The 24,634-nt window shown below is 58.8% G+C and overlaps 3 protein-coding genes and 1 non-coding gene across 5 annotated transcripts; 2 read left to right on the forward strand and 2 right to left on the reverse strand.

Annotated features, from left to right (window-relative positions):
* Positions 1–1,162: 1,162 nt before the first annotated feature.
* Positions 1,163–4,840, reverse strand: TRUB2 (TruB pseudouridine synthase family member 2). 2 transcript variants are annotated; one of them, XM_066980878.1, is made up of 8 exons: positions 4,706–4,840; positions 4,458–4,583; positions 4,307–4,381; positions 3,866–3,927; positions 3,478–3,559; positions 2,822–2,894; positions 2,227–2,363; positions 1,163–1,609 (listed from the first exon to the last, which is right to left on the reverse strand). In XM_066980878.1, exons 1-8 carry the CDS (start codon positions 4,803–4,805, stop codon positions 1,323–1,325), a joined length of 942 nt encoding a protein of 313 aa, XP_066836979.1. In that variant the 5' UTR covers positions 4,806–4,840; the 3' UTR covers positions 1,163–1,322. The 2 variants fall into 2 exon arrangements, with proteins under 2 accessions (XP_066836979.1, XP_066836980.1); XM_066980879.1 differs by lacking the exon at positions 4,458–4,583.
* COQ4 (coenzyme Q4) lies at positions 4,832–10,539 on the forward strand. Its single transcript, XM_066980882.1, has 7 exons — positions 4,832–4,956; positions 5,051–5,236; positions 5,657–5,753; positions 7,394–7,496; positions 7,842–7,971; positions 8,678–8,771; positions 9,219–10,539. The coding sequence occupies exons 1-7, from the start codon at positions 4,893–4,895 to the stop codon at positions 9,379–9,381; spliced, it is 837 nt and encodes a 278-aa protein (XP_066836983.1). The 5' UTR covers positions 4,832–4,892; the 3' UTR covers positions 9,382–10,539.
* A 2,184-nt stretch (positions 10,540–12,723) lies between these two features.
* TRNAR-UCU (transfer RNA arginine (anticodon UCU)) lies at positions 12,724–12,815 on the reverse strand. The gene is given in 2 exon segments: positions 12,724–12,759; positions 12,779–12,815. It is a non-coding gene; the product is annotated as a tRNA-Arg (tRNA).
* Positions 12,816–12,973: 158 nt separating this feature from the next.
* Positions 12,974–23,883, forward strand: SLC27A4 (solute carrier family 27 member 4). Its single transcript, XM_066980867.1, has 13 exons — positions 12,974–13,131; positions 16,012–16,178; positions 16,819–17,213; positions 17,914–18,072; positions 18,469–18,538; positions 18,647–18,738; positions 19,252–19,361; positions 19,786–19,995; positions 20,227–20,353; positions 20,533–20,670; positions 21,015–21,179; positions 21,646–21,792; positions 22,176–23,883. The coding sequence occupies exons 2-13, from the start codon at positions 16,018–16,020 to the stop codon at positions 22,331–22,333; spliced, it is 1,932 nt and encodes a 643-aa protein (XP_066836968.1). The 5' UTR covers positions 12,974–13,131; positions 16,012–16,017; the 3' UTR covers positions 22,334–23,883.
* Positions 23,884–24,634: the final 751 nt, after the last annotated feature.

A 24,634-nucleotide genomic window follows, 5' to 3' on the forward strand; every position in this document is an offset into this window, starting at 1 on the left:
CACAGACCCAAGCAGCTAAGAGCGAACTGCCCTTGGTGAGTCTGCAGCAGGCACAGGAACGCGCCACGTGGAGGCAGCTGTGCTCCACGGCTGCCTTGGCTGCGAGTTGCAGCGCAGGGAGACCCAGAACAATGGGCAGAGTCCAGGTTTTGAGTTAATGACTTCAGGGATGCTTCAGGCCTGGACTCTACTACTGAGATGCTTCCCCACAGCCCCTCTTAGTGCTCCTCCCAGAGTTGCTCCTTATACTTTACGGGCTACCTCGAGGACAAAATATGCTCACCTTTACCCAAACCCAGCAGAGGAACAAATACCTTCTATTGCTTTCTAAGGTTTATAAATCTCTAGAAATTAGCAAGTCTGTAGTTTAGATATGTAGCTGGGAAAACACCACATGTTGTAGCAGCAAGTATATCTTAAGAATTTTCATTTAAATTTATAAAGTTTATTTCTGCTAAGCCCAGTCAATATATAATGAGCTAATAGAGAACAACTGGTATTACAGAACTTAGTTTCATGGAAGAGCAGTACATACTGTCTGCAGGCAGCTGCTGAAGGGCAGGATACCACAGACCCCTGAATACCTTTGGTACTAAAAAAAAAAAAAAAAAAAAAAAAAAAACTTTTTTAATGATTCTGTGTGCTCTGTAAGTACTGCACCCTGTAACAGTGTCTTTCCCCTTGGGTCGCTTTCAGTTTTAGTTCTTAGGTTTAAATCATCTTTGTATCGGTCCTCTACAAGCCTCTTTGCCCACCACACACGCCTACTCTGTGTTATAACCATCTCCCTGTGTTGCTTCAAGTAAGCTGTGTTTTCTCCTGCACTGCCGCCTTCTAATCTGATTTTGGGCTCTTGTGTGTCTGAAAGTGGGGCTAATGGAAGGAAAGCACTCCTGCTATGAGAACGTGGGGGAAAATAAAAATTTGTGCAGTAGATAAGTTATGCTGCTGGTTGCAAGGAACAAATGAATCTGTGCAATCAAGGGAATACGCGGCTCTGTAAGATGCTGTCTGTATTTCCTGCTGCTAAACAATTTGGGAATGGGTTTCTATATCCCATGGCAACCTAATAATCCTGAAGTCAACAGGAATTTTGGCACCGCTAACTCCTGTTAATGAACTGTTTGCAATGCTTAAAAAAAAAAAAAACAGATACAGCCTGTCAATGAAAAAATGCCTCTCTGATTAAAGTCATCTCAAGGCAAGGGTGGCAGTGAACTGCAATTAACCTCTTTCCTTCTGCTGTCCATCATTCTGTCAGCGTGCAGCTACGTTATTGTGCTACAGAGATTGCTTGTGGATGTTCCTTCCATAGCGCACGCTCAGCTGTCAGCAGCGTGGGCCATCTCAGCAGCCATCTTATGAACGCTTTTATCCTGATGGCCTAGTGTTTTCTCCAGCTCTGCTCTCACTTTCAGCTGACAGTCCGAAATTGCATTCCGTATGCTCTGCAGGTTCCACTGCGTTCTCAGGAGAGCGTCGTCCAGTGTGAAAACACCATCGCGTATTCTTCGCACTTGTGTGCACACAGCACATGATTTCAGCTCCAGACCAATCTCGTGAACTATTTTTCGGAGGTGCTGCTGAGTCTCATGCACGCAGTGGATTTCTAGAAGATCAGAGAGATTCCTTTAGAACAGGCAAAGAGAAGGCACAAGCTCAGACCTTGTCCATAAATGCAGATGGCCCTCACACTTATGCTGAAAGAAGCAATTCAGTAGAATAGACTATTTAAGATACAGTACAGGTAGATTATGATTTTGTGGAATACTGCAGGATATCCCGGGTCCTCCAGAAATGAATATTTTAGAAAACAAACCCACGGATACAGAAGAATCGTATAGAGGTTTAGCTATTTTGAAGTGGATAAGAAGAGGGACCTTCGTAATAAGAGAAAAATGATGTGTGAGGAATAGGAGACAAACTGCAGAAAAGCAAACCATGCTTAAACACCCTCCCACGTCCCCTGAGCCGCGTTACACTAAAATACTGGTATAAGGAAGAACTTTCTCCCACAGGTATTTACTTTGCAAGATTTCTTGCCTCAGTCTAAGATCCTTTTGATCTTGGAAGCTACAAATCACAAAAGTCTACAGTGATTACTAGCTGATACAAGAGTTCCCACTAATTCATTTTGCATTGTTACTAACAAGAAACTGAATTTTACCAATGTGTTTGCCATGATATATACTCAGACTTCCCCAGTGCAGTTTGTACCAGTCCTACCTAGCTGGAATTGTGGAAGCGCAAACTGGAGGCATCGGATTGCTGTGATTATCGGTGGGCTCTTTCCCATGGGACGAATCAAACCATTGACAGCCAGCTCATACGCCTCTTGTGTTTTCATATCAATGTTAGAATGCCTGGAAAAGGAAAAAGGGAGCAGAGCAGACACTGAGTACTTCTCTTCAGTGGGATTCAAAATACACCCGCTCCCAGTTAAAGCAGAGCTGTGCTTGTTATTAAAACTGCCTATGCATTAAGTTTTTGCATAATTTTAATGCTGTGCTATGTGTACTGTCAGTAGTGTAGCGCAGATTAGGATGGAGGTGCTTGGTCACATCTACAAGATATTTTTGTAGGTCCTGCTGTAGCTAATAGGTCCTAAAATAGCTGGAGATTCAGAACACAAAAGGGACGCTTAACTGCTGCCTCCAACCGGAGTGCAGAGCACTCCAAGTAACTTCTGTATGTAACTTCTTGTTTAGCATTCCAACCTTTAAAGGCTTTGATTATGGTAAACAAAGTCACGTCATTTCTTTTAAAGATCAGCAAATGGCAGTCGTACCAGGGCAGCTGCATTTCCCCCCTGGATACGTACATCAGCAGGGCCTTATGATTTGTTCCTTGAATGACAGCGAGAATCCGTTCCAGCTTCTCCCTTGTGATATGATCTGCAAATATTAAGGTAGAAACAAAGTCTCAATTATCCATCCAGAAACTGGAAAGACAGCAGTCTGAAATGTGCCATCAGGGTATTACCATCCCTTTGGCAAGCAGTTACATCTAAATGGGCTGATGAGAACTGCTGGGAGGTGGCTTTAGTAGGGCAGAGTCAACTCTACTTGCTGTACCATGCTAATGTGCCAAGCAGCACAGCACTGCACTGCAAAGGAAGAATCATTTTTCTTAATTGATTTCAAGATGTTGGCTCCAGTTCCTCCTATCAAGTGTTTGAGGAGTCTCATTCAGCAAAAGCTTCTAACCGCTATCTCAAGACATGATTTATGGAGAGGTCTGGGTCTCACCCCAAACACAGCAACCACTGTGCTCAGGCCTCAGACTGGCTGTGTATTTATTGCAGTTGTATTCAGCACAGGTGGACTACGACGTCTGCAGCATGTGGGCTGCATGCATAAACACAGACTGGAAAGCATTTAGGGCATACCTTTTATCATTGTGCAAATTACCTGGTTGGATTCAGTTGAAATGCTATTTGTTTTGTTGGTTTTTAAATGTGTTTACTCAGTTCCTTACCAAATGTCGCCTTCTCTACTAGCTTCCCGGTGTCCGAGAAGTCCTCAGTAGCTTTACCAAACAGCCCACCAACGGTGTAAACCTTCAAGAAGAGCAAAGAATGTAATTTATCTAGGAAAGAGTGAGCAATGGAGTAGCAATACTGTACTGTGCAGCTGGCAGAACGTGCAAGCTGCTACGATGCTGGACAAAAAGATACCTGTGTCCTCTACGCATAGGCCACATGTGGATACTCACATGAAAGATGAAATTCTGGACCCAGAAAAGCTCTGAGAAGTGTCGGTGGGTTTGAGACTCAGACTCTGCCACAAGGCCAGCGGGGGCACTGGGCAGGGGGCAGCTGTGCCATTGCACTGGGGTGTTTTGAGCCCAGTCGGCCTACACCTACCTTGGTCAGGTGGCAGTGGTACCGGTCCGTGAGCAGCTTGTTCCCGTGGCCCACGCCAAGCACTGAAACACAGGAGAGAGGGGCACCTGTTATTCACCCTCACCTGCATTTAGGCAGCACTGCACGATCAATGATGCTTTTCTTCCCCTCCAGACAGGGCCAGGTCTCCTTAAAAGCTGTGCCTGAGAAGCACGGTTGGACTACAGGGCATAACTAACGGTGCCGCACGGACGAGCTCGGTGTCTCAGAAAGCCGCGTGTTGCCTCAGCGGGGTGGCAGCCCACCGCCGTCCCAGCGCTCCCAGCATCCCACAACCCATTTTTCCCATGTTTAAGCATTTTTATTTCCCCCCTGGGCGGCGAGGCACGGCCGTCTGGCCCCGCACCACCCCAGCCCTCACCGCCTGCTCTCCCCGTGCCCTCGCAGCGGGCAGGGACCCACCGAAGACTCCGGAGGCCTTCACGTCCAGCCGGTGACCAGCGCCGACCTTCAGCTTCGTGAACCGGGGGCCTCGGACTGCGAAGGGAAGAAGCGGCGTCAGGACGGCCCCGCCACCCCCCCGGCACCCCCCACCCCGACCCCAGACCCTTACCGAGGGGGTGCTCGGCCAGCACCGGCACCCACGCGGGCACCAAGCCCGGCGCCCCACCGGCACCGGGGGCTGCGGGCAGGAAGCGGATGCGCTGCCTCGGGGGGGGCGCCGGGGCCTCGTTCAGCTCTGCCAAGACACCGGGGGGTCCCGGGGGGGGGGGAGGAAGGGGGATAAGAGCCGGGGACCCCCAGGAGGGTCCCGGTGCCCCGCGGGCAGCCCCCTCCGCGCCGCCCCCCCCCCCCGCTCACCGCGCAGCAGCCGAGCCCGCACCGCGTCCCGGACGCGGCACCACGACACCCCCGGGGGCTTGTAGACGGCGAAAAGCCCGGCGGGGGGGGGTGCCGCCATGCCGTGCCGAGCCGTGCCGGGCCGGGCCGGGCCGGGCCGTGCCACCCGCTCCGCCCCGCCGGCTGCTTCCGGGGCGGGGGACGCGGCATGCTGCGGCGGGCGGCGGCGGCCGTGGGGGTCCCGCTGCTGCGGGCGGCCCCCGGTGGCCCAGGTAAGCGCCCCCCCCCCCCCACCCTGCCCGTGCCTACGGCCCCGGAGAGCCCGGGGGGGCCCCGCCGGGCCCTGAGCCCCGCCGCTGTCCGCAGGCAGAGCCGGGCTGAGCCGCGGCAGGCCCTGGGCCGAGCGGCGGGAGGAGGAAGATGAGGAGGAGGAGGCGGAGGCGGCGGGGGGCTTCCCGCTGTACCCCGGGCACATCCCCACCAGCCCGCTGCAGAAGGCGCTGCTGGCTGCCGGCTCGGTGCTGGCGGCCCTCCGGGACCCCTACAGGCACGGTAAGGTGGGCTCCCTGCCCACGACCCCCGGTAACTCCCAGCAAATCCCACCCCGAGCCCCCCGTCCCCTGGTTGGTGCCCGGGGGGCTTCATTCCTTCTCCCGTCTCAGAAAGGCACAAGTGCAGGGCTAGGGCCTGGCATGGGGCTGTGGAAGGTGGCGAGGGGCCCCCAGCAGTCTCCTGCCAGCCCCTGCGGTGCCAGCAGCCCCATCCCGCTCCCCATCTCCCAGCCAGCAGCGAGGAGGAGCAGCCCCGAGGCCGAAGATCCTCACCAAGTAGGGATTTTCTTTGCCACAAGCTCCCCGTGTGATCCTGGCCTCAGGGATCGTTGCCCCGTTTCCTCACCTGCCGACCGAGGGTGGCACAAAACCAAGCACTTGCGCCCGCCGCTCGTGCGTCACTGCCCGCTCTCTCTTGCAGACATGGTGGCAGTCCTCGGGGAGACCACGGGCTGCCTGGCCCTGCCGAACCTGCGAGACAAGATGAAACACCATCCTGAAGGTTACCGCATCCTCCAGTGCGTCCCTGCGCATCCACACCCGTCCCTCGTCCCTGTCCCGCATCCGTCCGTCCTTCCACCTCTCCCTCCCCGCCGTGGGTTGGGGTGAGGAGGGAGGTCGCCGCCGAGCCCATTCCTTGGGGCCTGTAAAGGGAGAGCCCCGTGCTCCCCGGCCCGCCAGGGACACAGGCGTTTTGTTAGCTCCCAGCCTCCCGCTTGCTGATTTCGCTTCATTTTTAACAATCACGGGAGCCTGTGGCAGGTCCGGGGGCAGCAGCGCAGAAGCCCCTGGGCCCTGTTTCAGCACTGCTGTCTGTTCTGCTTCGCTGCTGTCACTGGCAGGTGCTGTCTCTCCTAGCTGCGATGAGATCCACAGACGCGGTGGGTTTTCTCCCCTGTGCCTGCTGCTGCATCTCCTTGCGTTGGAGGCTCCGTCTCCCCTGGTCTGCCTTCTCCTTGGGCACCTCCGTACTTTTTTCCAGGCGCCCACGGCATCTCCTTAAGCTGTGAAATGAGGCCTCTTATCTTCCTAGATAAGACTTGATCGCTTTTGCTTCCATGTCTACAGGGACTCATCGAGCGCGACAAGGCTCAGGAGCAGGAGGGACTTAATAAGTCTCTTATTAACCACGATCTTACTGCTCGTTTGCTTTCCTTCTCCCTGCTTCTCATTATTCGTCACGCCTGCCGGTTGGGTGTTGTTCCACGAAGTGGCAGGGGAAGGCTGCCTCGTGTCATGTGCTTGTGCAGAGCCTGATCCTGCCTGGGGCTCTGCATGCCGACCCAGCAAAGCACGCAGAGCCCCAGGAGCAGGGGCTGTGCCCTGGGGAAACTGCCCAGAGCGAGGGCACAGCACAGACACCGAGGGCTGAGGAGCGACGATCCCACCCGTTCCTTGCCCTGCTGCTGCAGCAGGGATTTGCAGCAGTCTGATCTGTGCATGCGAGTATTTTTTTTTTTCAAGCTGGTGAGGTCCCTTTGACACCAAACACACAAGGAAGTGTCTGCAGCCAAGGTAAAGCTGGTGCAGGTCCTGCTTATCTCCCTGGCACCTCCACTCCAGGAGCTAAGCAGTTCCTGGATCCACTGCGAGGCTTTTATCATGAGAAGAAATTGTCCTTTGCATGGAAATAAAAGGCTTTTGTTTAGTCCCAGGGCCGTGCGGTGCCTGTTTGCCAGCAACCTGGACAAGGAGACCTTTCCGTGCATGGCTGCCACGTGGCTGGCGATGAAAGCCCGAGCAGGAAAGAAACTAAACCTGCATTTAGAACAAATTCCCTCCCCTCTCTGGGGCTGTTCCTTTGAAGTCCTGGCTGCTTTGCAGGGGGCACTAAGGAGATCTGCTCCCGGGCCTGGCTGCCAGCCAGCACGGCGGCGGCTCGGCGAGGAGCAGACCGTGATTCTTCCGACCAGAACTGCTGGAGGGGAGCGAGACGGGAGCTCCTAGTGCCAAGGCTTCGGGTCGAGCCCTTCGGCGATGATGTGTCCCGGCACGATGAGGGATGGGGCTGGCCCTGTGGGGAGCAGTCGGGGTCCATGCAAGGAAGATGCCCTGGGAGGGCAGAGGCAGGGATGGGGGGCTCCAGGTCCCCATTTCTCCAGCCCCCCAGCCGTGGGGGTTTCACGGCGAGGCTCACTGACTTGCGTTTCCCTTTCAGGGAGCGGCCTCGCATCCGCCTCTCCACCCTGGACATGGACCGGCTGCGGGGGCTGCCGGACGGCACGCTGGGCCGCGAATACGTCCGGTTTTTGGAGGATAACGTGAGTGTGGGGTTTAATAGGGTGCTAATAGGTCTCTTGGGAACCTGTGCCAAGAGCACAGATGAGCTTTAGAGGGAGATTAGAGCCGCAGAGAAACCTGTAGGGCACCCTCAGGAAATGAAGGGGATTAGTGGGAATTGCGAGGCTGGGATGTGATGCAGGGTGTTGCGTGATGCTGGGTATGTCACGGGTGCTGTGCAGTCTGTGGGTTTTGTCTATGTCATTGACAGCCACATCATTAGGAGGTGGGAGACGTGCTGACGGGGAACTCATGTTGCTGTTTAACGACTGAGGCCAGAAGCTTGAGCTCTGGAGGGGCTGAACCGCACCTCTTTGCCTTTACAGAAGGTTTCTCCGGACACCCGCATGCCAGCCAAGTTTGTTGATGACGAAGAGCTGGCGTATGTGATCCAGCGGTACCGGGAGGTTCACGACCTGATGCACACCCTCCTGGGCATGCCCACCAACATGCTGGGTGAGCAGCCGTGGGCTCGGCGGTCTGAGCTGCTCAGCAAACCCCAGTGACGGTGTGCGGCCGCCAGCCGCTCCCAGGAACCGAATGGGCCGGGCCGGGCAGATTCCCTGATCTTTCAGCCCAGAGAGGCACGTGGGAAGGTTTGCAGCATCGCTGTCCTGCACCAAGAGAGCACAGGACACGCACCCTCTGTCACCCTGCAGGGCGATGCACTGGTCGTGGGTGGGCGTTTGGTGCAGGACCCAGGGAGCGCTGTGTCACGAGCTCTGAGCACAGGCACAAGCGCCGGGGGTTCCTGGTTGTTCCTCAGCCACGTATCCCCGTGTCCTTTCCCCTCGTTTTGTGTCTGACTCAGTGGCACGTCACAAGCTGAGCCTTGCTGATGAGCCCGTGGGAACCGGCATTTCAGGTCTCTTAGGCTTTGGCTGAGACAGGACCGGGGTTGGAAACGGGCTTTCCCATGCTGAGAGACAGGGAGAGCCGTGCGGGGGAATCCGGGTTTAGCATCTCATTGCTAAAGGTCTGCAGGAACCCAGCCTGCTGGGAGGCCTTTCCCAAGCTGCTGGGGCATTGATGGCCCCGTGCTGCTCTCCCGGGGGTGGCTGCTGGGCTGTCCCTGGTGGGTAGCACAGGAGGGGCCTTCTGGCATGGGATCGCGCTCCCCGCCTGCTCCCTGCCTGCTCACTGCCTCCTTGCTTCCTCGCAGGCGAGGTCGTGGTGAAATGGTTCGAAGCCGTCCAGACAGGGCTGCCAATGTGCATCCTGGGAGCAGCGTTCGGCCCCGTCCGGCTCAACGCACGGTAGGCGCCGATGTGGTCCAACGAGGGAGGCTCTGCCCTGGGGATGTGCCAGCCTTGGTGATGTTTTCCAGCCCAGACTCTCCCGTGGGCTGTCAGCGGGTCCCTTCCCCACCGCACCAGGCAGGAGGAGCGGTGCCCAGCCTGGCTGCCCTCAGCCGGGCACGTTTGGAGCCAGCAGGACCCTTATGGTGCTGCTCCCTGCCCCGGCACATCTGTTTTGGTGGCCCAGCACAGTACGGGGTTGCCTGTTAACCTGAGTTCTGGTCTCAGGTTTGCTGCTGACTGTAACCTTCCCAGCTCAGTGTCCTCTTCAGCGCCTGAGTTTTCCCCTATAAGATAAGCAAGAGGAATGCTAGAGGGGTGGAGGGGCACAGGGTTTGCATCTGCCTGGAACAGGGGCTTGGAGGAGAAAATCAAAACCAACATCTTCTGCATGCTTTGTTCCAGAAAACTGCAGGTCCTGGCTACGGAGCTGGTTCCCTGGGCGATTCGGAGCGGGCGCAATGCCAGCTGCATCCTGAACATCTATTACGAGCAGCGCTGGGAGCAGAGCGTGGAGTCCCTGCGGGAGGAAATTGGCATCCTCCCACCCCCAGCTGTTCAAGTGTGAGAGTTCAAGCTACAGGGAGGGGACGGGGGATCCCCTGTTGGCAGACAGCAACCACTCCCCTGCAGCACTCCATCTCCTCCTGCCATGCGAGCCCCGTGTGGCTCTGCCACCAGCTGCCCCTGTCCCAGGGCTGAGTTTTCTCCTGTCAAGAGCTGGCACTTCCTGTTGGTAGAGGCCACGCTGCATCTCCCCCTGCCGTGACAAAACTTGACCCTTTGTGCTGTTTGTAATTTGGTGGAGAGATGGCAAGTCCTGCTGTGCTTTTGCCAGCTGAGTTTGGCTGCCCAGGTCCTGCTGGCAGCAACGCTCTGGAACTGATGCTCTGAAATGCTGGGATGGGAAGGGAGCAGAGCTGGCGCAGAGCAAACCACCACTTTGGTGCTCTGCAGCTCTAATGCTGCACAGGTAAATCAGGTAAATCCTTCCTCCCTCCCTCCCAGGGGTTTACAGCCGTATGTTAGTGCTGGGTCGGAGCTAAACCTGTGATTTGCAGAGCAGCCCAGGGGCAGGTTTGGTGTGCACAGCAGCCAGGGCCGTGCTGGTGCCCAGCTCTGCTCCCATGGTGGATGAATACAGGCTGTGTTACCACACCGTGAGTGCTTTTTGCCTCTGAGAGCAGCTTGGCGGTGCTCAGGGAGTTCTTTCAGACACGGCTCACGCCCTGGCACGCAGGGAGAACATCGGTGTCCTGGTGCAGTGTGCTGTGGCCCGGGGCAGGGTGGCTCAGCCTGGCTCCTCTTTCCTCTCTAAAAGCAGGGGGGAAATACCTCTGGATGTTATCCCTGCTGAATCTGCTGTTGGAAAGATCCCAGGCGGCCACTGGTCTCCCTGTAGTCCCTCCCCATCAAAAATGTGAAATCTGCATGATTGTACTGGGTTTTCAGTAGGAGTTGTCCCCCTGCTTAGACAACAAAATGGCGTGATTGGGAATAAGGGGCTGAATCCTGGGAGAGCAGGAACGGAGGCTGCTGGGGTGGTTTGTGCTGGGCTGTCTGGGAGCTGATTGCTGTGTGGGTTAATTAAACAGCCACCCAGACTGCCAGTGGCTGGATTGCAGAGCTGTGAAATGCTTCGACAGAGAGCCACAAGGCAGGTGGCTCTCTGTATGTGGAGGATTGCTGTTGAAATTCCTTCTCGCTTAATAAAATCTGTGGTGGAGCCCGTGGTTTGTTATCCCTGTCCTTCCACTCGCCCTCCCCACCTCCCCGTCCGATGGGGAGATCTGACGTGGGTCTCTCATTCTTTGTGGTGGTGGCAAAGGCAAGCGGCTGGGCACGCATCCTCAGGGGGACAGGGGCACAAAGCGGGCTGCGGGCTGGGGTTGCCACATGGCCCGGTGCTCTGCGAATCCCCCGTCCCGCTCCTGGAGCAGCCTTGCTGCAGCTGGGATTTGCACATGGAGCTGGGCAGGGGAGGAACCAGGGCTGTGTTTAGGGGCAAGCCCAGAGGGATGGGCTTGCTTTCCACTGGGACTCCCCATTTTCAACCCTGGCTCTGACAAGGCCCCTCTGAAGCGGGTGCTAACGCCAGCACGTGGGCTGCAGTCGCTGCGAGCAGCAGAGCAGAGGGCTGGGATCCCACAGCATTGCCTGGAGGACGTGGCCGCGAATCACCCCCAGCGCTAGGGCAAAGAGGACGTGTGGGTGCCGCTGCCCCCAGGTGCACCCACGCCGCCGTCCTGCGGGGCAGGGAGTTCCTGTCCCGAACAAAAACACTAAGTCCCAATTCTGAGATGATTTCTTGTAATTTACAAAATACCCTCCCAGATTTTGTAGTCCTATTTCAAGCAGATAATAAAGGATATTTTATAAACATACAGAGTGAGTGGGGGCTGTCGTATCATACTGGTCAAGGTGAAAGGAGCGATTAGCCCTAAAACCGTACCCAGAAACGTGCTTTTCTGCATCAGAAACGTGTTGGGGTTTTGAGGCAGTTAAACCGAAGGGAAGGGAAAATTCACCTCGTTCAGAAAGCCACGAGCAGTGACCGAGAAGTGCAGGAACTGATGCTCCCAGAGCGTTTGGCTGCAGGTCGGATGGCCAGAGGCCTGTCCGCCATGCTCACACAGCGCCGGCAGTGCCGGGCTGCAGGTCGCCTGCTGGGCCGGTGCCAGGGCTGCACAAATACCACGTAATATAATTTTAAACTGCATCTGTTCAGCCGCGTCACTTAAGTGCCACCGTGGCTTCTGCTGGCCTTTACCATTGCTTTTCCTATCTGTAAGAATAGAGGCGGGGGCAGTGGAGGGAGCTAGCAGGGAGGATTTCGGCAGGCCAGGCACAAGCCATGCAAAAATGTGTGGTTTTCAGGACGGATTTGCTGTAGACAAGTGGCAGCTCCACTACCACTGCCAGCGGGGGGCTGCCTGGCTGTCTGGGGACGCTGTACCCCAAATACCGATAGCCGGCGCTGAAGGGGGTGACACTGCTGCTGAACCACATGCCGCCCCGCAACAACTAGTGCGTGTTTATTAAGCCAAGAGAGGGGCCGTGCCCCAAAACGCTCCTTCCCTGGCTCATTCCCACCCAGTTCCCAATAGCAGTGGCATGGCTGATGCCGAGGGACACGTGGTGCCCTCAGCTCGAGACACCCCGCGGCCCCAAACTCAGCCTGGCCCCGCAGGCCGGCCTGTGGGCAGCGGCGTGCCCGGTTTCGAGGAAGTCAGGCAGCTTCGGCTGTCGGCCTCCCGGTTTTGCCACATCACCGTGCTGGAGGGTTTTGTTGGGTTTTGTTGTGTGGGTTGTTGGTTTTTTTTTTTTTTGAGGGGCGATGACAGAATCAGAAATACGCCAGGAATCCTGCACTAGCGGCTGCTGCCGATTTGCTGCCTGCTTTGAAGCGTCAGGGTGGTTTGTTGTTACGTCCAGACACGGAGAGGATGATTTTCATCCCGAACGGGAGATAAAGCCATGGAACAAGTGCGGGGATCCACCTCCGGGCCTGGAATAGCCTCGTCCTCCGGCATCCGGCCCACATCTGTCCGGCTGCTGGCGCTGACTGACGGCAGCACCGCTGGTGCAAGCAGCTCCTCCAGGAGAGAGGAGGAGGTGGGGGGGCAAAAAGGGGGCTGAACCCCACCGTGTCCCCCCCGCCGTGTCCCCCGAACCCAAGGGGGCTTCAGCAGGGCCCGAGGCCTGTGGTGTGGGGCTGGAAGGGGGCTGTGAGGGCTGCCCCGCGCTTTCTCCCCGCTTGCTCCCCGCACTGTGAGCGAGGCATGTAAAACAAGAGAACCCCCCTCGTTTTCTCTGGCACAGCCGCGTTTTTCCCCCCCCGGTGCCCTCGGGGGGGTCTCCGCGCTGATACCGGGGGACCGGAGCCTCCCCCTCCCCGGGGGGCAAAATGCGACTCTGGTGGGACTCGAACCCACAACCTTTGAATGACTCCCGTCACGCCGCGCTAGAAGTCCAATGCGCTATCCATTGCGCCACAGAGCCGTCGGACTGCCCCGCCGCCCTCGCCGCCTTTTCCCCCCGCGCCGCGCCGCGCCCCCCCCCGCCCCTCAGGGCCGCCCCCGCCCCGCAGCCGCCGGTCCCGGTGCCGGTGCCGATCCCGGACCCGGGGCAGCCCCGGGGCAGCTCCGGCCCCGCAGCCGCGGCGGGGCCGCGCGGAGGGCGGTGCCGGGCGGGACTACAACTCCCGGCGGGCCCCGCGGGGCGTGCCGCAGCGGCGGGCGGGCCCCGCTGCCGGCCCCGCTCCCGCTCCCGGTGGCGGTGCAGGTGGCCGGGCCGCACCGGAGCGCGCCGCAGCCCGGTAAGAGCCGGGCCCCTTCCCCTCCTCCTTCCGTTGCAGTTTCCCGGTGCCGCTCCGGCCACGGGCACGGGAGCCCCACCCCGCTCTGCCGATGTCCCCGGGAGGCCCGGGGCTGGCGGGGGCCGCGGCCCTTTCGGGCGAAACCGGGGAGGCACCGGGGGTCCTCGGGAGGCGCTGCCGGTACCGGGGGGGGGGGGGGAAGCGGGGGCCGGGGCGGCGAGGAGCGGCGGGGGCCGGGCAGCCGAGGCGGGGACTGCGGCAGCGAGGGGCTGGGGCAGGGCGGGGAGGGTCCCGGTGCCGCCGCCCGGTTGCCGTGTGCCCCCATCCCGGGCGGGTGGGAGCCCGGCGGAGGGGTGGTACCGGGGCTGCGGCCCCGGCTGGGGGCCCCGGGGAGCCTCCAGGCCTCTGCGGTTGGCGGGGTTGGGGCTGGGGCTGCTGGGGCCGGGCCCCGGGGGGTCGGTCCTCAGCTCGGCCTCCCCACCCGTCGCACCGGGTTTCGGCCTCGCCATCCCGCCCCCGGGGCCGGGGGGTTCCTCCTCGGGGCCTCCCGGCCGCCGGCCGCCGCCGAGCTGCCTGCCCACGGTCGCCGCCTCTGTGCCCCTCGGTGCCGCTGGCGGCATGGCCTGCGCTGGGCTGAGCCGGCCCTTTCTCGACCCCAGACTGTTTGGAGGTCCCCCACGGTCTGCAGGGGCTCCGGGGGCTTCTTGGTGGTGGCCAGAGGGCTCCCGCCTTTGGGCTCGTGGTGGGGTTTGGTGCCCCAGAGGCCGCTTGCTGCCAAGCCCGGCGTGGGGAAGAGCAGCGGGTAAGAGCCGGGGCTGGGGCGAAGGCCGGCTCCTTGCGGTGGAGGTGGGCGCTGGCCGGGTGGTGGTCACGGGGGTTCCTTGTGGGGCTGCGCACCCTGGAGACGTCGAGGAGGTGCCACCCGCCTGGGGGATCGCTTACGGGGAGCTCCTGCCCCGCGGAGGGTTTTGCCGGGGCCAGGTGAAGCTGCAGCATCTGGGGTCCCGCCGCCTGCCCCTGCCCCACGGCGGCTGCTCCCCGGGCTGAGCCCTTTCCCCGGCTCTCCTCGGCTTCCCGTGCCCAGGTGACGAGTCCCTGCGTTTTCCATCGTGCCAGCCGCCTGCGGAGCTACGGACAGCTCCGATTTTCCGTGCGCTGACGCGGCTGGACAAGAGCTGAATCCTTAAGGGCAGGCAGGACCCCCCCCGGCCCTGCCGTGCCCGGTGCTGTCGCGCTGCCTCTGCTCTCGCGGCGGGGGGCACGGGGCCTCGTGCGCTCGGCACGCCGGCGTGCGGGAGAGATGAGAGCGGCGGATAAGAGGCGCCTGTCTGGGCCTGTCTCGCCTTCATGTGGGAGCCGAAATGCCTCGCTGCCCACGCGGAGCGTGCCCCCCCCCACCTGTCTCTCCCCGTCTGTGACCGAGGGGTTGGTGGTGAGCTGGGAGCTGCCCTGTTAAACTGAGCGGAGAGGCTCCTGGGGATAAAAATACAGCGGGTCCTGCCCTGCTAAAGGGCCGAGGGGCTGTGGTGTGGGGCCTCAAGCCTGGGAGCTGTTTGGTGGAGAGAGCTTGGAGGTGCTGGCGTGAGCGGGGATGTTTGGGCTGGGTTCTGCGGGCTGGGGGACGGCCCCATGGCTGGGAGCAGCGTCCTGAGCTCTGGTACATCCCGACCCGCTCCTGCCGGGACGTGAGGCAGTCACTGCGATGTGCCAGGGCGCGGTGACCGTGTGGCACTGCCTCGGCTCCTGCATCTCGTGTCATCTCGCATGGGGTAGCCCCGGAGTTGTAGCGTGGCTCCCGGCTCCGTGGGCTGTGGCAGAGCTGCCCAGGGCTGCCAGCTTTGGAGCAGTGAATTCATTTTCAAGAGGGAAAGGGAAATTACACGAATGTTTCCTTCCTCTGTGGCCCACGCTCCATGCCAGGAAGGACCAGTTTTATCTAGCAGCCCTTGGGGTGCTGGGGTCGTGTCACTGTCGTTTTCCTTTGCCTGATGCCGCTACCTGAAAAGAGCCTTTGCTAAAATGTGATCGCTGCCGAGTCCTGGAGCTGCGTGCGGGGAATCTTTGGGGTGGGGACAGAGGAGCTGCTTGTTGGGGTCAGAAAAACCAGTGACTGCCCACGGGGCATGGGGACAGGGTCCCTGTGTGTCTGGAGGCAGGGACAGCCCCCCTTCTTCTGCCCCACTCCCGGCCTCGTGGCCCTCCGTCCGCTCGGCCGCGTCTCCAGCAGCGCCAGGCCAGGAAGCTGCCCGCTGACATGAGAGTTTACAAACACGAGCAGAGCTTAAAGGACGGAGTTTCCTGTTCCTGTCCAAGCTGTGCTGGGGAGCTGGTGAAGCTGAGCTCTCCGGCAGTCACGGCGGCTGTCCTGGAGCCAGGCGTACAGGGGAATTGATGCTGTGGGCCTGGGAGATGTGGGCTGTGGGGTCACAGGGGTGGCAGGGAGGGATTTGGAGCTGAGCTTTTCTGGGCTGGGAGTGAGAGCTGAGCTCACCCTGCCTGGCCTTGCCTTGGTGCCTCCTAAAATCTATACGGAGTCTGCTGCACAACAACACTTCCAAATCCGTGAAGTGACGTTATCCTGCATCTAATGCTGCTGGGATGGGTCTGTCCCTGGCTGGGGCTCCCAAATAGGAACGGCCAGGCTTTTGGTGAGCTCTAAGCAGTGCTGCGCCGTGCCAGTGGCTTACCTGGCGCCTGTGGCCAGGCTCTGGTAACGTTACACCTGCAGGAGGTCTGGCCTGCTGCGTTACGTCCTCGCTATAAGGAGCAGCAGTGATGCTGGGGGCCTTGGGGGCTGCTAATTCACCCCCTGCCCGTGGGTTTGCTGTCACCGAGTCCGGGGTGCGTGGGTTGATCTCTGTGGTTTCTCTCTCCCTGCAGGCCACGATGCTGCGTCTGGCGGCCTTCGCAGCGCTGCTGCTGTTCTTCAGGGTCAGCCTGGAGCTGTCCTGGGCCCAGGCCATCCCTGCGCTCTTCGTCTTCTACCTGGGATCCGGGGGATGGGACTTCTTCCTCATATTCATCAAGACAGTACGAAGGGATGTCACGTAGGTGTCCTGGCTGGGGTGGCCCAACTGCTTTGTGCTGGGGTGTGCGAGCGCATCCCCCGGCTCCCTGCACAGCTCTGGCTTTCTGCTGGCACCCAGCCTGCAGAACTCCCTGGCACCTCCTTAGATTCCCTCTGCCGCGCCCAGATGGCTCCAAACTCTCGGTCAAAGTTTTCCCAGGAAAGATAGATTTCAGCTGAGCTCTGAAATCTAGTGACTGACCTTGTCCTTGTACTTCATTCTGTCCCTAAAACTGCTGGCACGGCACTAGGGGCCTGGGCAGGGTTGGCTGGTACCAGGCTGTGCCAGTACCTGGCAAAGATGTGGCTGGTGGGGAGTGGTGGCACCTCTTGGAGAGCCCCTGAGGCTCCAAGGTGTCCCTTTAAGAGGGACATCCTTGTCTGCAGCCTTCCACAGCACCTCTGTCCTTGGCCTCCTGGCTTTTCCAGAGGGCTTCTGCCTATGTCCACACTGTTTTGGGGAAGCATCCAGAGCTGCTGCTGGTCTAGAGTAAGGCCTTGAGCAGCGCTGGGCTGTTGCAGCTCCAAGCAAGGTCTCCGTGCTGTGCTGGCTTTGATGGAGGAAGTCTTCTTACAGGGTTCACTGAGCAGCTTCCCTCTTGCTCCCCTTTTTTTGGCAGCACGGGGCTGGTCCTGTTGCGGGTGAAGTGGCAGGTGTGGAGGCACGTGAAGGAGAAGAACACAATCGCCAAGATCTTCCAGAAAACCGCGAGCAAGTACCCAGAGAAGACAGCGCTGATCTTCCAAGGCACCGGCGAGAGCTGGACTTTCCGGCAGCTGGATGAGTACTCCAACCAAGTGGCCAATTTCTTCTACGGCCAAGGCTTCCGCTCCGGCGACGTGGTGGCTCTGTTCATGGAGTCCCGCAATCAGTACGTGGGGCTGTGGCTCGGCTTGGCCAAGATCGGGGTGGAGACGGCCCTGGTGAATTCCAACCTGCGCATGGAGGCCTTGCTGCACTGCATCACCATCTCCAACTCCAAGGCTGTGGTTTTTGGGGTGGAGATGACGGAAGGTGAGGGGCAGTCACGTCCCTTCGGGCTGGGTGGGGAGGGGTCTGTGGATTTAGTGCTTATTTCCTGCGGGAAATAGAGCTGGAATCTGGAAGAGAGCGTGCGGCTGAATTATCAAGGAATTGGTGTCTGTCCCTCCCCTCCCACCTCGGTCCCGTTGGCCACGGGGCAGTAGCTGGCGATGGGCAGGTTCCGTGCACCGCCTGGCTCCCAGTCAGGCCCGTGTGGGTGTGAGGATCCTGCCTCGTGCTCCAGGTGCCCCTCGGGTCTGTTCCCTGCGTGGAGCCCCGGGCCGGGCCGGGCCAGGCCTGCCGTGCTGCGAGGGACGAGCCTCCCCTTGCTCTCCATGGCTGGTAGCCACATCCCCGCAGCACCTCAGCTCCAGCTCCTCGTGTCTCAGCCCACACCCCTGGGGCTGTGGTGTCAACAGACCTCTTGGCACCCAGGAGGTTTTGGCTAGGGAGAGGTGGAGAACAGGATCTTCAAGTCTCTGAAGGAGCCTGGGCTGTGGCCCCAGCATCTGTTAAACATGAGAACAACATCTGCCTGGGAGGGCTGTCGGGGCTTTTGGGACATTGCTGAGCACAGTGGGGGTGCTGCTACCCGGGGCATTGTCTTCCTGAGACCGTGTGCGAGGGCTGGGTGTCTCGGTGCTGTACTCACCCTGTGCTCTTTCTCCACTTCTCTTCCTTACTTTCTCAGCTATGCAGGAAGTCCAGGCCTCCCTGGAGAAGTCTATCCATCTCTACTGGTCAGGGGAAGGAAGCCCCGAGTCTGCACTTTCTGGTGCAAAGCACCTGGACCCCCTCTTGCAGACGGCCCAGCGGCACCAGCCAATCCCTCCCGACAAGGGCTTCCTTGGTACGTGGTCAGCTTCTGGGAGCCAGGTTCAGGGTGGTGTTTCTGCAGGTTTCTGGTGTCTTCAGCTGGTTACAACACCAGCGAGAATATCTGCTCAGGATGCTGAGGGCAGGCGTCTGCAGCAGGGCCTGGGGCATTCGAGGGGTCTTACTGCTGTGTCTGAAGCCCAGCTGTGTGTGGAGCAGTGTCGTGTTGTGCCCTCCGTGTGTCCAGCAGGCCTGATCCTGCCAAGGGTGAACCCAGCACGCTCTTGGTGCTGTCACGTAACCAAGTTTTGGCTCAATTGGCATGAGCAGAGTGTACAGTTTGACTTGTCCCCTCCTTCTGCTTCAGCCAGCTGCTAGACTGGTTGCAGTGGTGCTGGGTACGTGACCTTGTGTCCTCATTGCTCTCCAGATAAACTCTTCTACATCTACACCTCCGGCACCACAGGGATGCCCAAGGCTGCCATCGTGGTGAATTGCAGGTGAGGCCGCGGGCAGGGGCTGTGGGGGGGATGGGAGCTGAGCTCTGCCCCGCTGGCACCAAGCCCCCAGCCCTGCTGCTGAGGTGCCCCTTGGTTCTCACACCCCAGGTACTTCCGCATGTCCAGCCTGGTTTTCTACGGTTTTCGCATGAGGCCCGATGACGTGATGTACGACTGCCTCCCGCTGTACCACGCTGCAGGTAACACGTGCCCCACGGAGCCCTGCTTGTCTGGACTTCCCTTCCGCTCTGCCAAGCCCGGGGCTCAGGCTGGGGGCTGGTGCGGCCTCAATCTCTGCCTCAAAGAGGAGCTGGCCGCTGCTGGCAGCATCTGACCCGAGGCTTTTCTCTTTATCTGAGAGCAAGGAATCGATCCCACTGACCTTTGGAGTGGGGGAGTGGGTGTGTGGGTGGGCAGCTATCCCAGCTCTTAGCCTGGCTTTGGAATAGCTGCATTGTGTTGCTGCCCCACGTGAAAAGTCACGAGGAAGCAGAAGCAGTGCCCACCTCACTCGCTGAGATGTAAGATGTCTGGGCACGGAGCGCTGCCCCTGGTGTCGCTGTCATGCTGCCCTGTGTCTCCTCCCTGGTGCCCAGGGTCACTTTGGCCGGATGAACGCCCACCTGCTGTGAGCCAGCATGTGGCGTGTGCGTCGCCCTGCCTGGGTGGGAGGTGTGTGGGGACTGAGGGCTCCCTTGGCTGCCTCTCCGCAGGGAACATCGTGGGGATTGGGCAGTGCTTGCTGCAGGGCATGACGATCGTCATCCGCAAGAAGTTCTCGGCCTCGCACTTCTGGGAGGACTGCGTGAAGTACAACTGCACGGTGAGGCCGCGAGGCAAGGGGCCGGGTGGAACTGGGGACAGGAGCCTGGGGATCCGCGTCGAGCTGGGGCGAACCCGCTGATGCGAGGGGGGAGGCCTGGACTCGTTCTGCCTGTCTGTCCTGAGCTGCCTTCCAGCGTGTGGAGCTGCATCCTTCCCCCCTCTAGTTATCATTCCACGTTTCCAAGTCCTTCCTGTGCTCCAGTGTTAACCAGAAGGTTTTGGATAGATTTTATAGACTGGAGGAGTGGGTTAAGTAGGGATGGACAGGCAGGGGGCAAGTCAGTAAGACTCCTGGATTTTACCACAGCCTCTTTAGGGGACTCTGTGCATGTCGTTCCATTCCTACCTGCCCCAATGAGTCCCTACCTACCCCAGGGCCTGGTGCAGGGTCCTAATGTGTCCTTCCTCTCTGTCCCCCCTAGATCGTGCAGTACATCGGGGAGATCTGCCGCTACCTGCTGAACCAGCCCTACCAGGAGGTGGAGCGGCAGCACCGGGTGCGCATGGCGCTGGGCAATGGGCTGCGGGCTTCCATCTGGCGGGAGTTCATGGCCCGCTTCGGCATCGCCCAGGTGGCCGAGTTCTACGGGGCCACCGAGTGCAACTGCAGCCTGGGAAACTTCGACAACAACGTAAGGCCCTGCCGCCTTCCCCCTGCCCCAGAGTGTGCCCGCTGGCCTGGCAGGGTTTGAAACCCAGCAGGGCTGTTTGGTTCTGGTTTGGCACGCGTTAGCATCTGCCTGCAGGGTTTTGGCTGTGTGGTGTGGTGCCAGCTCCCCGGTGTGCTGGATGTACGCATTCTGCGGGTTTGGGGCAGGAGAGACATCCCTGCTGCCCGTGGCTCTGAGCGCCTTCTGTCCTAGGTTGGGTCCTGCGGCTTCAACAGCAGGATCCTGCCAGGGGTGTACCCCATCGGCCTGGTGAAAGTGGACGAAGACACCATGGAGCTGATCCGGGGGCCAGATGGTGTCTGCATCCGCTGCCAGCCAGGTAAGGGCAACCACAGGGATAGGTCTCCTCAGCCCTGCGTGAATCTTTTGTCACGTAATCCGTGATAATTTAGCTAGGTTTGAGTCCCTGCTTGGTTAAACTGCACCGATCCTGTTAAACCTTCTGTTTTTTCTTGGCTGTGGGTGGTCACTTCCCCCATTCACCCCTTCTCTCCGCAGGGGAGCCGGGGCAGCTGGTGGGCCGCATTGTCAAGAGCAACCCCTTGCAGCACTTTGATGGCTACCTGAATCAGTCAGCCACCAACAAGAAAATCGCCAGGGACGTGTTTACAAAAGGGGACGCTGCCTATCTCACAGGTGAGGCGAGCGGGGCCCTTGTGTCTGCTGAGAACAGAGTGAGAGTTTGCTCAGAGAAGCTGTGGATGCCTCATTCCTGGAGGTGTTTAAGGCCATGTTGCAGGGGGCTTTGAGCAACCTGATCTAGTGGGAGGTTTCCCTGCCCGTGGCAGGGGCGTTGGAATGGGATGATCCTTAAGGTCCCTTCTAACCCAAACTATTTCGTTATTCTATGATGGGATACTTGAGTGCACCTGGGGACTGTCCCAGCCTAGTGGTGCTACCCTGAGATGATCTGGGGAAACACCTAGCCCCTCTGACACCTCTTTTTTTTTTTTTCTTCCCAATTCCTCTCTTTCCTGTAGGGGATGTCCTGGTGATGGATAAATATGGCTACATGTACTTTCGGGACCGCACTGGAGACACATTCCGCTGGAAGGGGGAGAACGTCTCCACTACGGAGGTGGAGGGGACGCTGAGCCGCATCCTCAGTCTGACAGACGTTGTTGTTTATGGGGTGGAGATCCCAGGTAACTGAGAGGGGAGAGGACGATCAGCGGAAGCGTACAAGCCTGTGGTAACTGAATATGTGAGCGTGTCCTGCTTGTCCAGATTGATGTGTCCTTTTGCAAGAGGCTGGACTGAGGCTCCCCGTCGGTGAGCTTGGAAGAGGCCACTGGGGATGTGACTGTCAGGAACCAGAGGGTTCCCTCCCTCAGGCTGAGGTTTGGCCTGATTCTGGCTGCTTTGGAAGGACCCTGTGTCCTTCCTGGACAGGCTACACGTACCTCCTCTGGGAGGAGGTGACCATGACCGCGGGGTGTCGCTGGTAGCCTTAGCTGCAGGGTGGTGACACAGGCGGTGACACAGCAGGGCATGTCAGTGCTTCAGTACCAAGCAGGGCCTGTGCCAGAGGCCTTAGTGATGTGGGGCAGACAGAAGTGGTACTGCGGGGACGGTGTGCTCAGGTACTCACCCGTCTTTTCTGCCTCTCAGGTATTGAAGGGAAGGCAGGAATGGCAGCCATCGCTGACCCAGACAACTCTTGTGACTTGGAGAGCTTTGCCAGCGAGCTGAAAAAGGCCCTGCCGCTGTACGCGCGGCCCGTCTTCCTCCGGTTCCTGCACGAAGTCTCCAAGACAAGTGAGCTGCAGCGTGTGCTCTCGTACAGGGCATGCAGCTGGGGGAGCGTGGAGGGGGGCACGGTGTTCTCCTCTGCCTCGCATGGGTGCGGGGGCTGATCTGCAGCGGGGTCAGCACTGGGATGGAGCGCACCCGCTCCATGGAGACCTTCGCCTTACCAGCTCCTCTGGTGCTTTGGGGACTTGGAAGTGCGAGGCTGAGTCTTGGGGTGGCAGCTGACACTGGGGTGCCTCGGGGGGGGGTGGCAGCTGCTGAGCCCGTACCCTGCACAAAGCTGCCCACCCTGCGGTGTGCCGTGTGGTTTGGCAGCAAGGCACAGCGCAGCCTGGCAGGAGTGTGTGCAGCCTACAACCCCTCGCTCCCTCTTCTCTTCCCCGTGACAGGCACCTACAAATTCCAGAAGATGGAGCTGCGTAAGCAGGGCTTTGACCCCTCGCTGGTGAAGGACAAGTTGTACTTCCTGGACTGCAGGCAAGGCCGCTACCTGCCCCTGGACCAGGAGGCGTTCAGCAGGATCCAGTCGGGACAGCAGAAGCTGTAACCAGTGGGGCTCGAGCAAGGCACCTCCCCAAATCCTGCTGGGGGAGAGAGGGCAGGGCAGGCACTGGGGGAAAAAAGGTTCAAGGAGCGGTATAAAGGCACGCTAGAGATTTTATTTAACGAGTTTTACAGATAATGGGTTGGGGGAATGCAGGGGGGACTGAGGGGAGGGGGATGGTTACATACCAAAGCATAGACTCATTATGGCTTTATTTTCTACTTGGTACAGTGGTGGCGGTCCTGTGCCACGGGAGGGGCAGGGCCCCGGCCAGTTGAGGAGGAGTGGGGTGTCCTTGCCATTCCATTTTGCTTTTCCTGTCCTTCCCTCCCTTTCCCCCCTGCCTGCAGCAACCCTTCCTTGTGAAGGCCATGAAGGGACCAGTGCTGGGTTCTTTCCCCACTCTTCCACCATGCAGCCAGCTCCTCCTTGGCACAGGGCCCCAACTGCCAGAGGGAAGCTGGGTGCCAGGCGCATCCCCTACCCCTGCGTGGTCCACTGGTGTCGTGTTTTTGCTGTGAATCAGGGGAGCAGGGTAGTGCTGGGCTCAGGAGAGGGAAAGGGATGTGTTTCTACCATGCCTTGCTCTCTTCTGGGGATGACATTTCTATTTTTCACAATCACACGCACATTATATTATATACATATATAGATATATATTATACATGCTGACTTTTTTTTTTCCAATCTTAATTTATTGTCTGTACTTTTGAATGTGTCCCGGGTTTGTGCAGTAGAGGGAGGGGCATCCCAGACCTGTCCTCTCTTGGAGAGCTCTTTTCTCTCGCAGGGAGATGAGACGCTCGTCTGGGACTGATCCTCCTCTTCCAGCTTGGGCGCAGCCATGTATGTCCTTGTGGCCTTGCTCCATGGTGAAGGACATGAGCGACCCCTGCTATCTTGTGGACACTTCTCTGGGTCTCTTACTTCCACCTTTCATGGATGCAGCTTTGTTTTGTGCACCTTCATCCTTGCAGAAAGCAGGTGGACAAGTGGGAATGAAGGGTCTGGTTTGCCTTTGCTTTGACCTACTCAGCACTTTGGGATCACAGAGAAACTCTTGGGGCTTTCCTGCTGCGATGTCTGTGCCGTGAACACAGGAGAGGCAACTTGCCTAGAGAGGAGAGAGTTCTCCAGAAGGTTGTCTCTGTGACAGCCTGACTTCGTGTGCTCTGCATCCCTTCCTGCAAGAGCTCTCCCCATCTCCACTGCAGGAAACAGGCCTCTGAACTGAAATGTCCATGTTAAACACCTGACTTGTGCTATGTGAATTCCCTGTGTTGTGTCTGATGTGATGCAGCCTTAGCAGCGATGTCTGATTCCAGTACTCGGAGACCATGCAGAAATGTCCATTCCTGAGAAAACTCGGGGTTGGGGGTTAATTCTTTTTTTTACTGTTTGTTTTTATGCTTTCAGCAGGGTTACTCCTTAAAATGACATCTGCCTCTTGCAAGGGCAGGGTGTGTCTGCTCTTCTAGCTGTGTTTCCACACCAACGTACCTGCCTGCCCCAGTCTGTCCTGTCCTCACAATTAAATGAGAGTATGGGCTATGCTAGAGTGTCCTACCTCTTGCTTGTGCAGTCCTGCAGTGTGTGGGAGCAGGGAACTGCTGGTTTGGGACGTGGGAGCTGCCACCCCAGAGCGCGACCTCCCTGTGCAGACTTGAGCTCATTTTGGGGCAGGAGGCAGCAAGTTCTTTGCTGCTGGGTTCAATGGCTGTGTGAAAACCTGTCGGTGAGACCCTCCCCAGGTCCCTCCACTTGCTCCTCCTTTTTCCCAGACCTGTTCCCAGTTTGTTCTGGGCCAGTTCTCCTCCTTTACTTTGGCATGTCTGGCTCCTCTTGCTATCTCCTGCTCTGTTTCCATTCCCTGCTTGTTCCTCTCCCCACATTTGCCATACTTAATCCCCTTCCATAGCTTAATCTCCCTTCCAGACCTTCTCCATCCAGCCCTGGGGAGGGATAATATTTAGGGGCCTGTTGGTGGCTGCTGTAGGGGACAGCAGTGCAGCACTGCCTGTCAGCCCAGCAGGTGCTCAGGTCCCACTTTTGGACCCTGTTCCTCTCTCAGCCTGCCGGTGGAGGGCAGGCTGGGCACAGCAAACATCTCACATCGGGGGGGGCCTCCTTAGGCTGGGTCTAAGCCCCCAGGGAGGTGGCGGTTTGGGGCTGGGGGTGAGTTATCTATGCTGGGGCCCAGACAGATTCTGCCTGGCGTGGAAAGGAAGCTTTGGATGCAGATGGTTGTGTTAGGTGTGGGCCTAATGGGCATCCGCAGCACCCCAGGCCCTGCCTGGAGGAAAC

This window comes from Anser cygnoides, chromosome 20 (assembly GCF_040182565.1).
Source record: "Anser cygnoides isolate HZ-2024a breed goose chromosome 20, Taihu_goose_T2T_genome, whole genome shotgun sequence".
In the NCBI taxonomy this organism is placed as follows: Eukaryota; Metazoa; Chordata; class Aves; order Anseriformes; family Anatidae; genus Anser; species Anser cygnoides.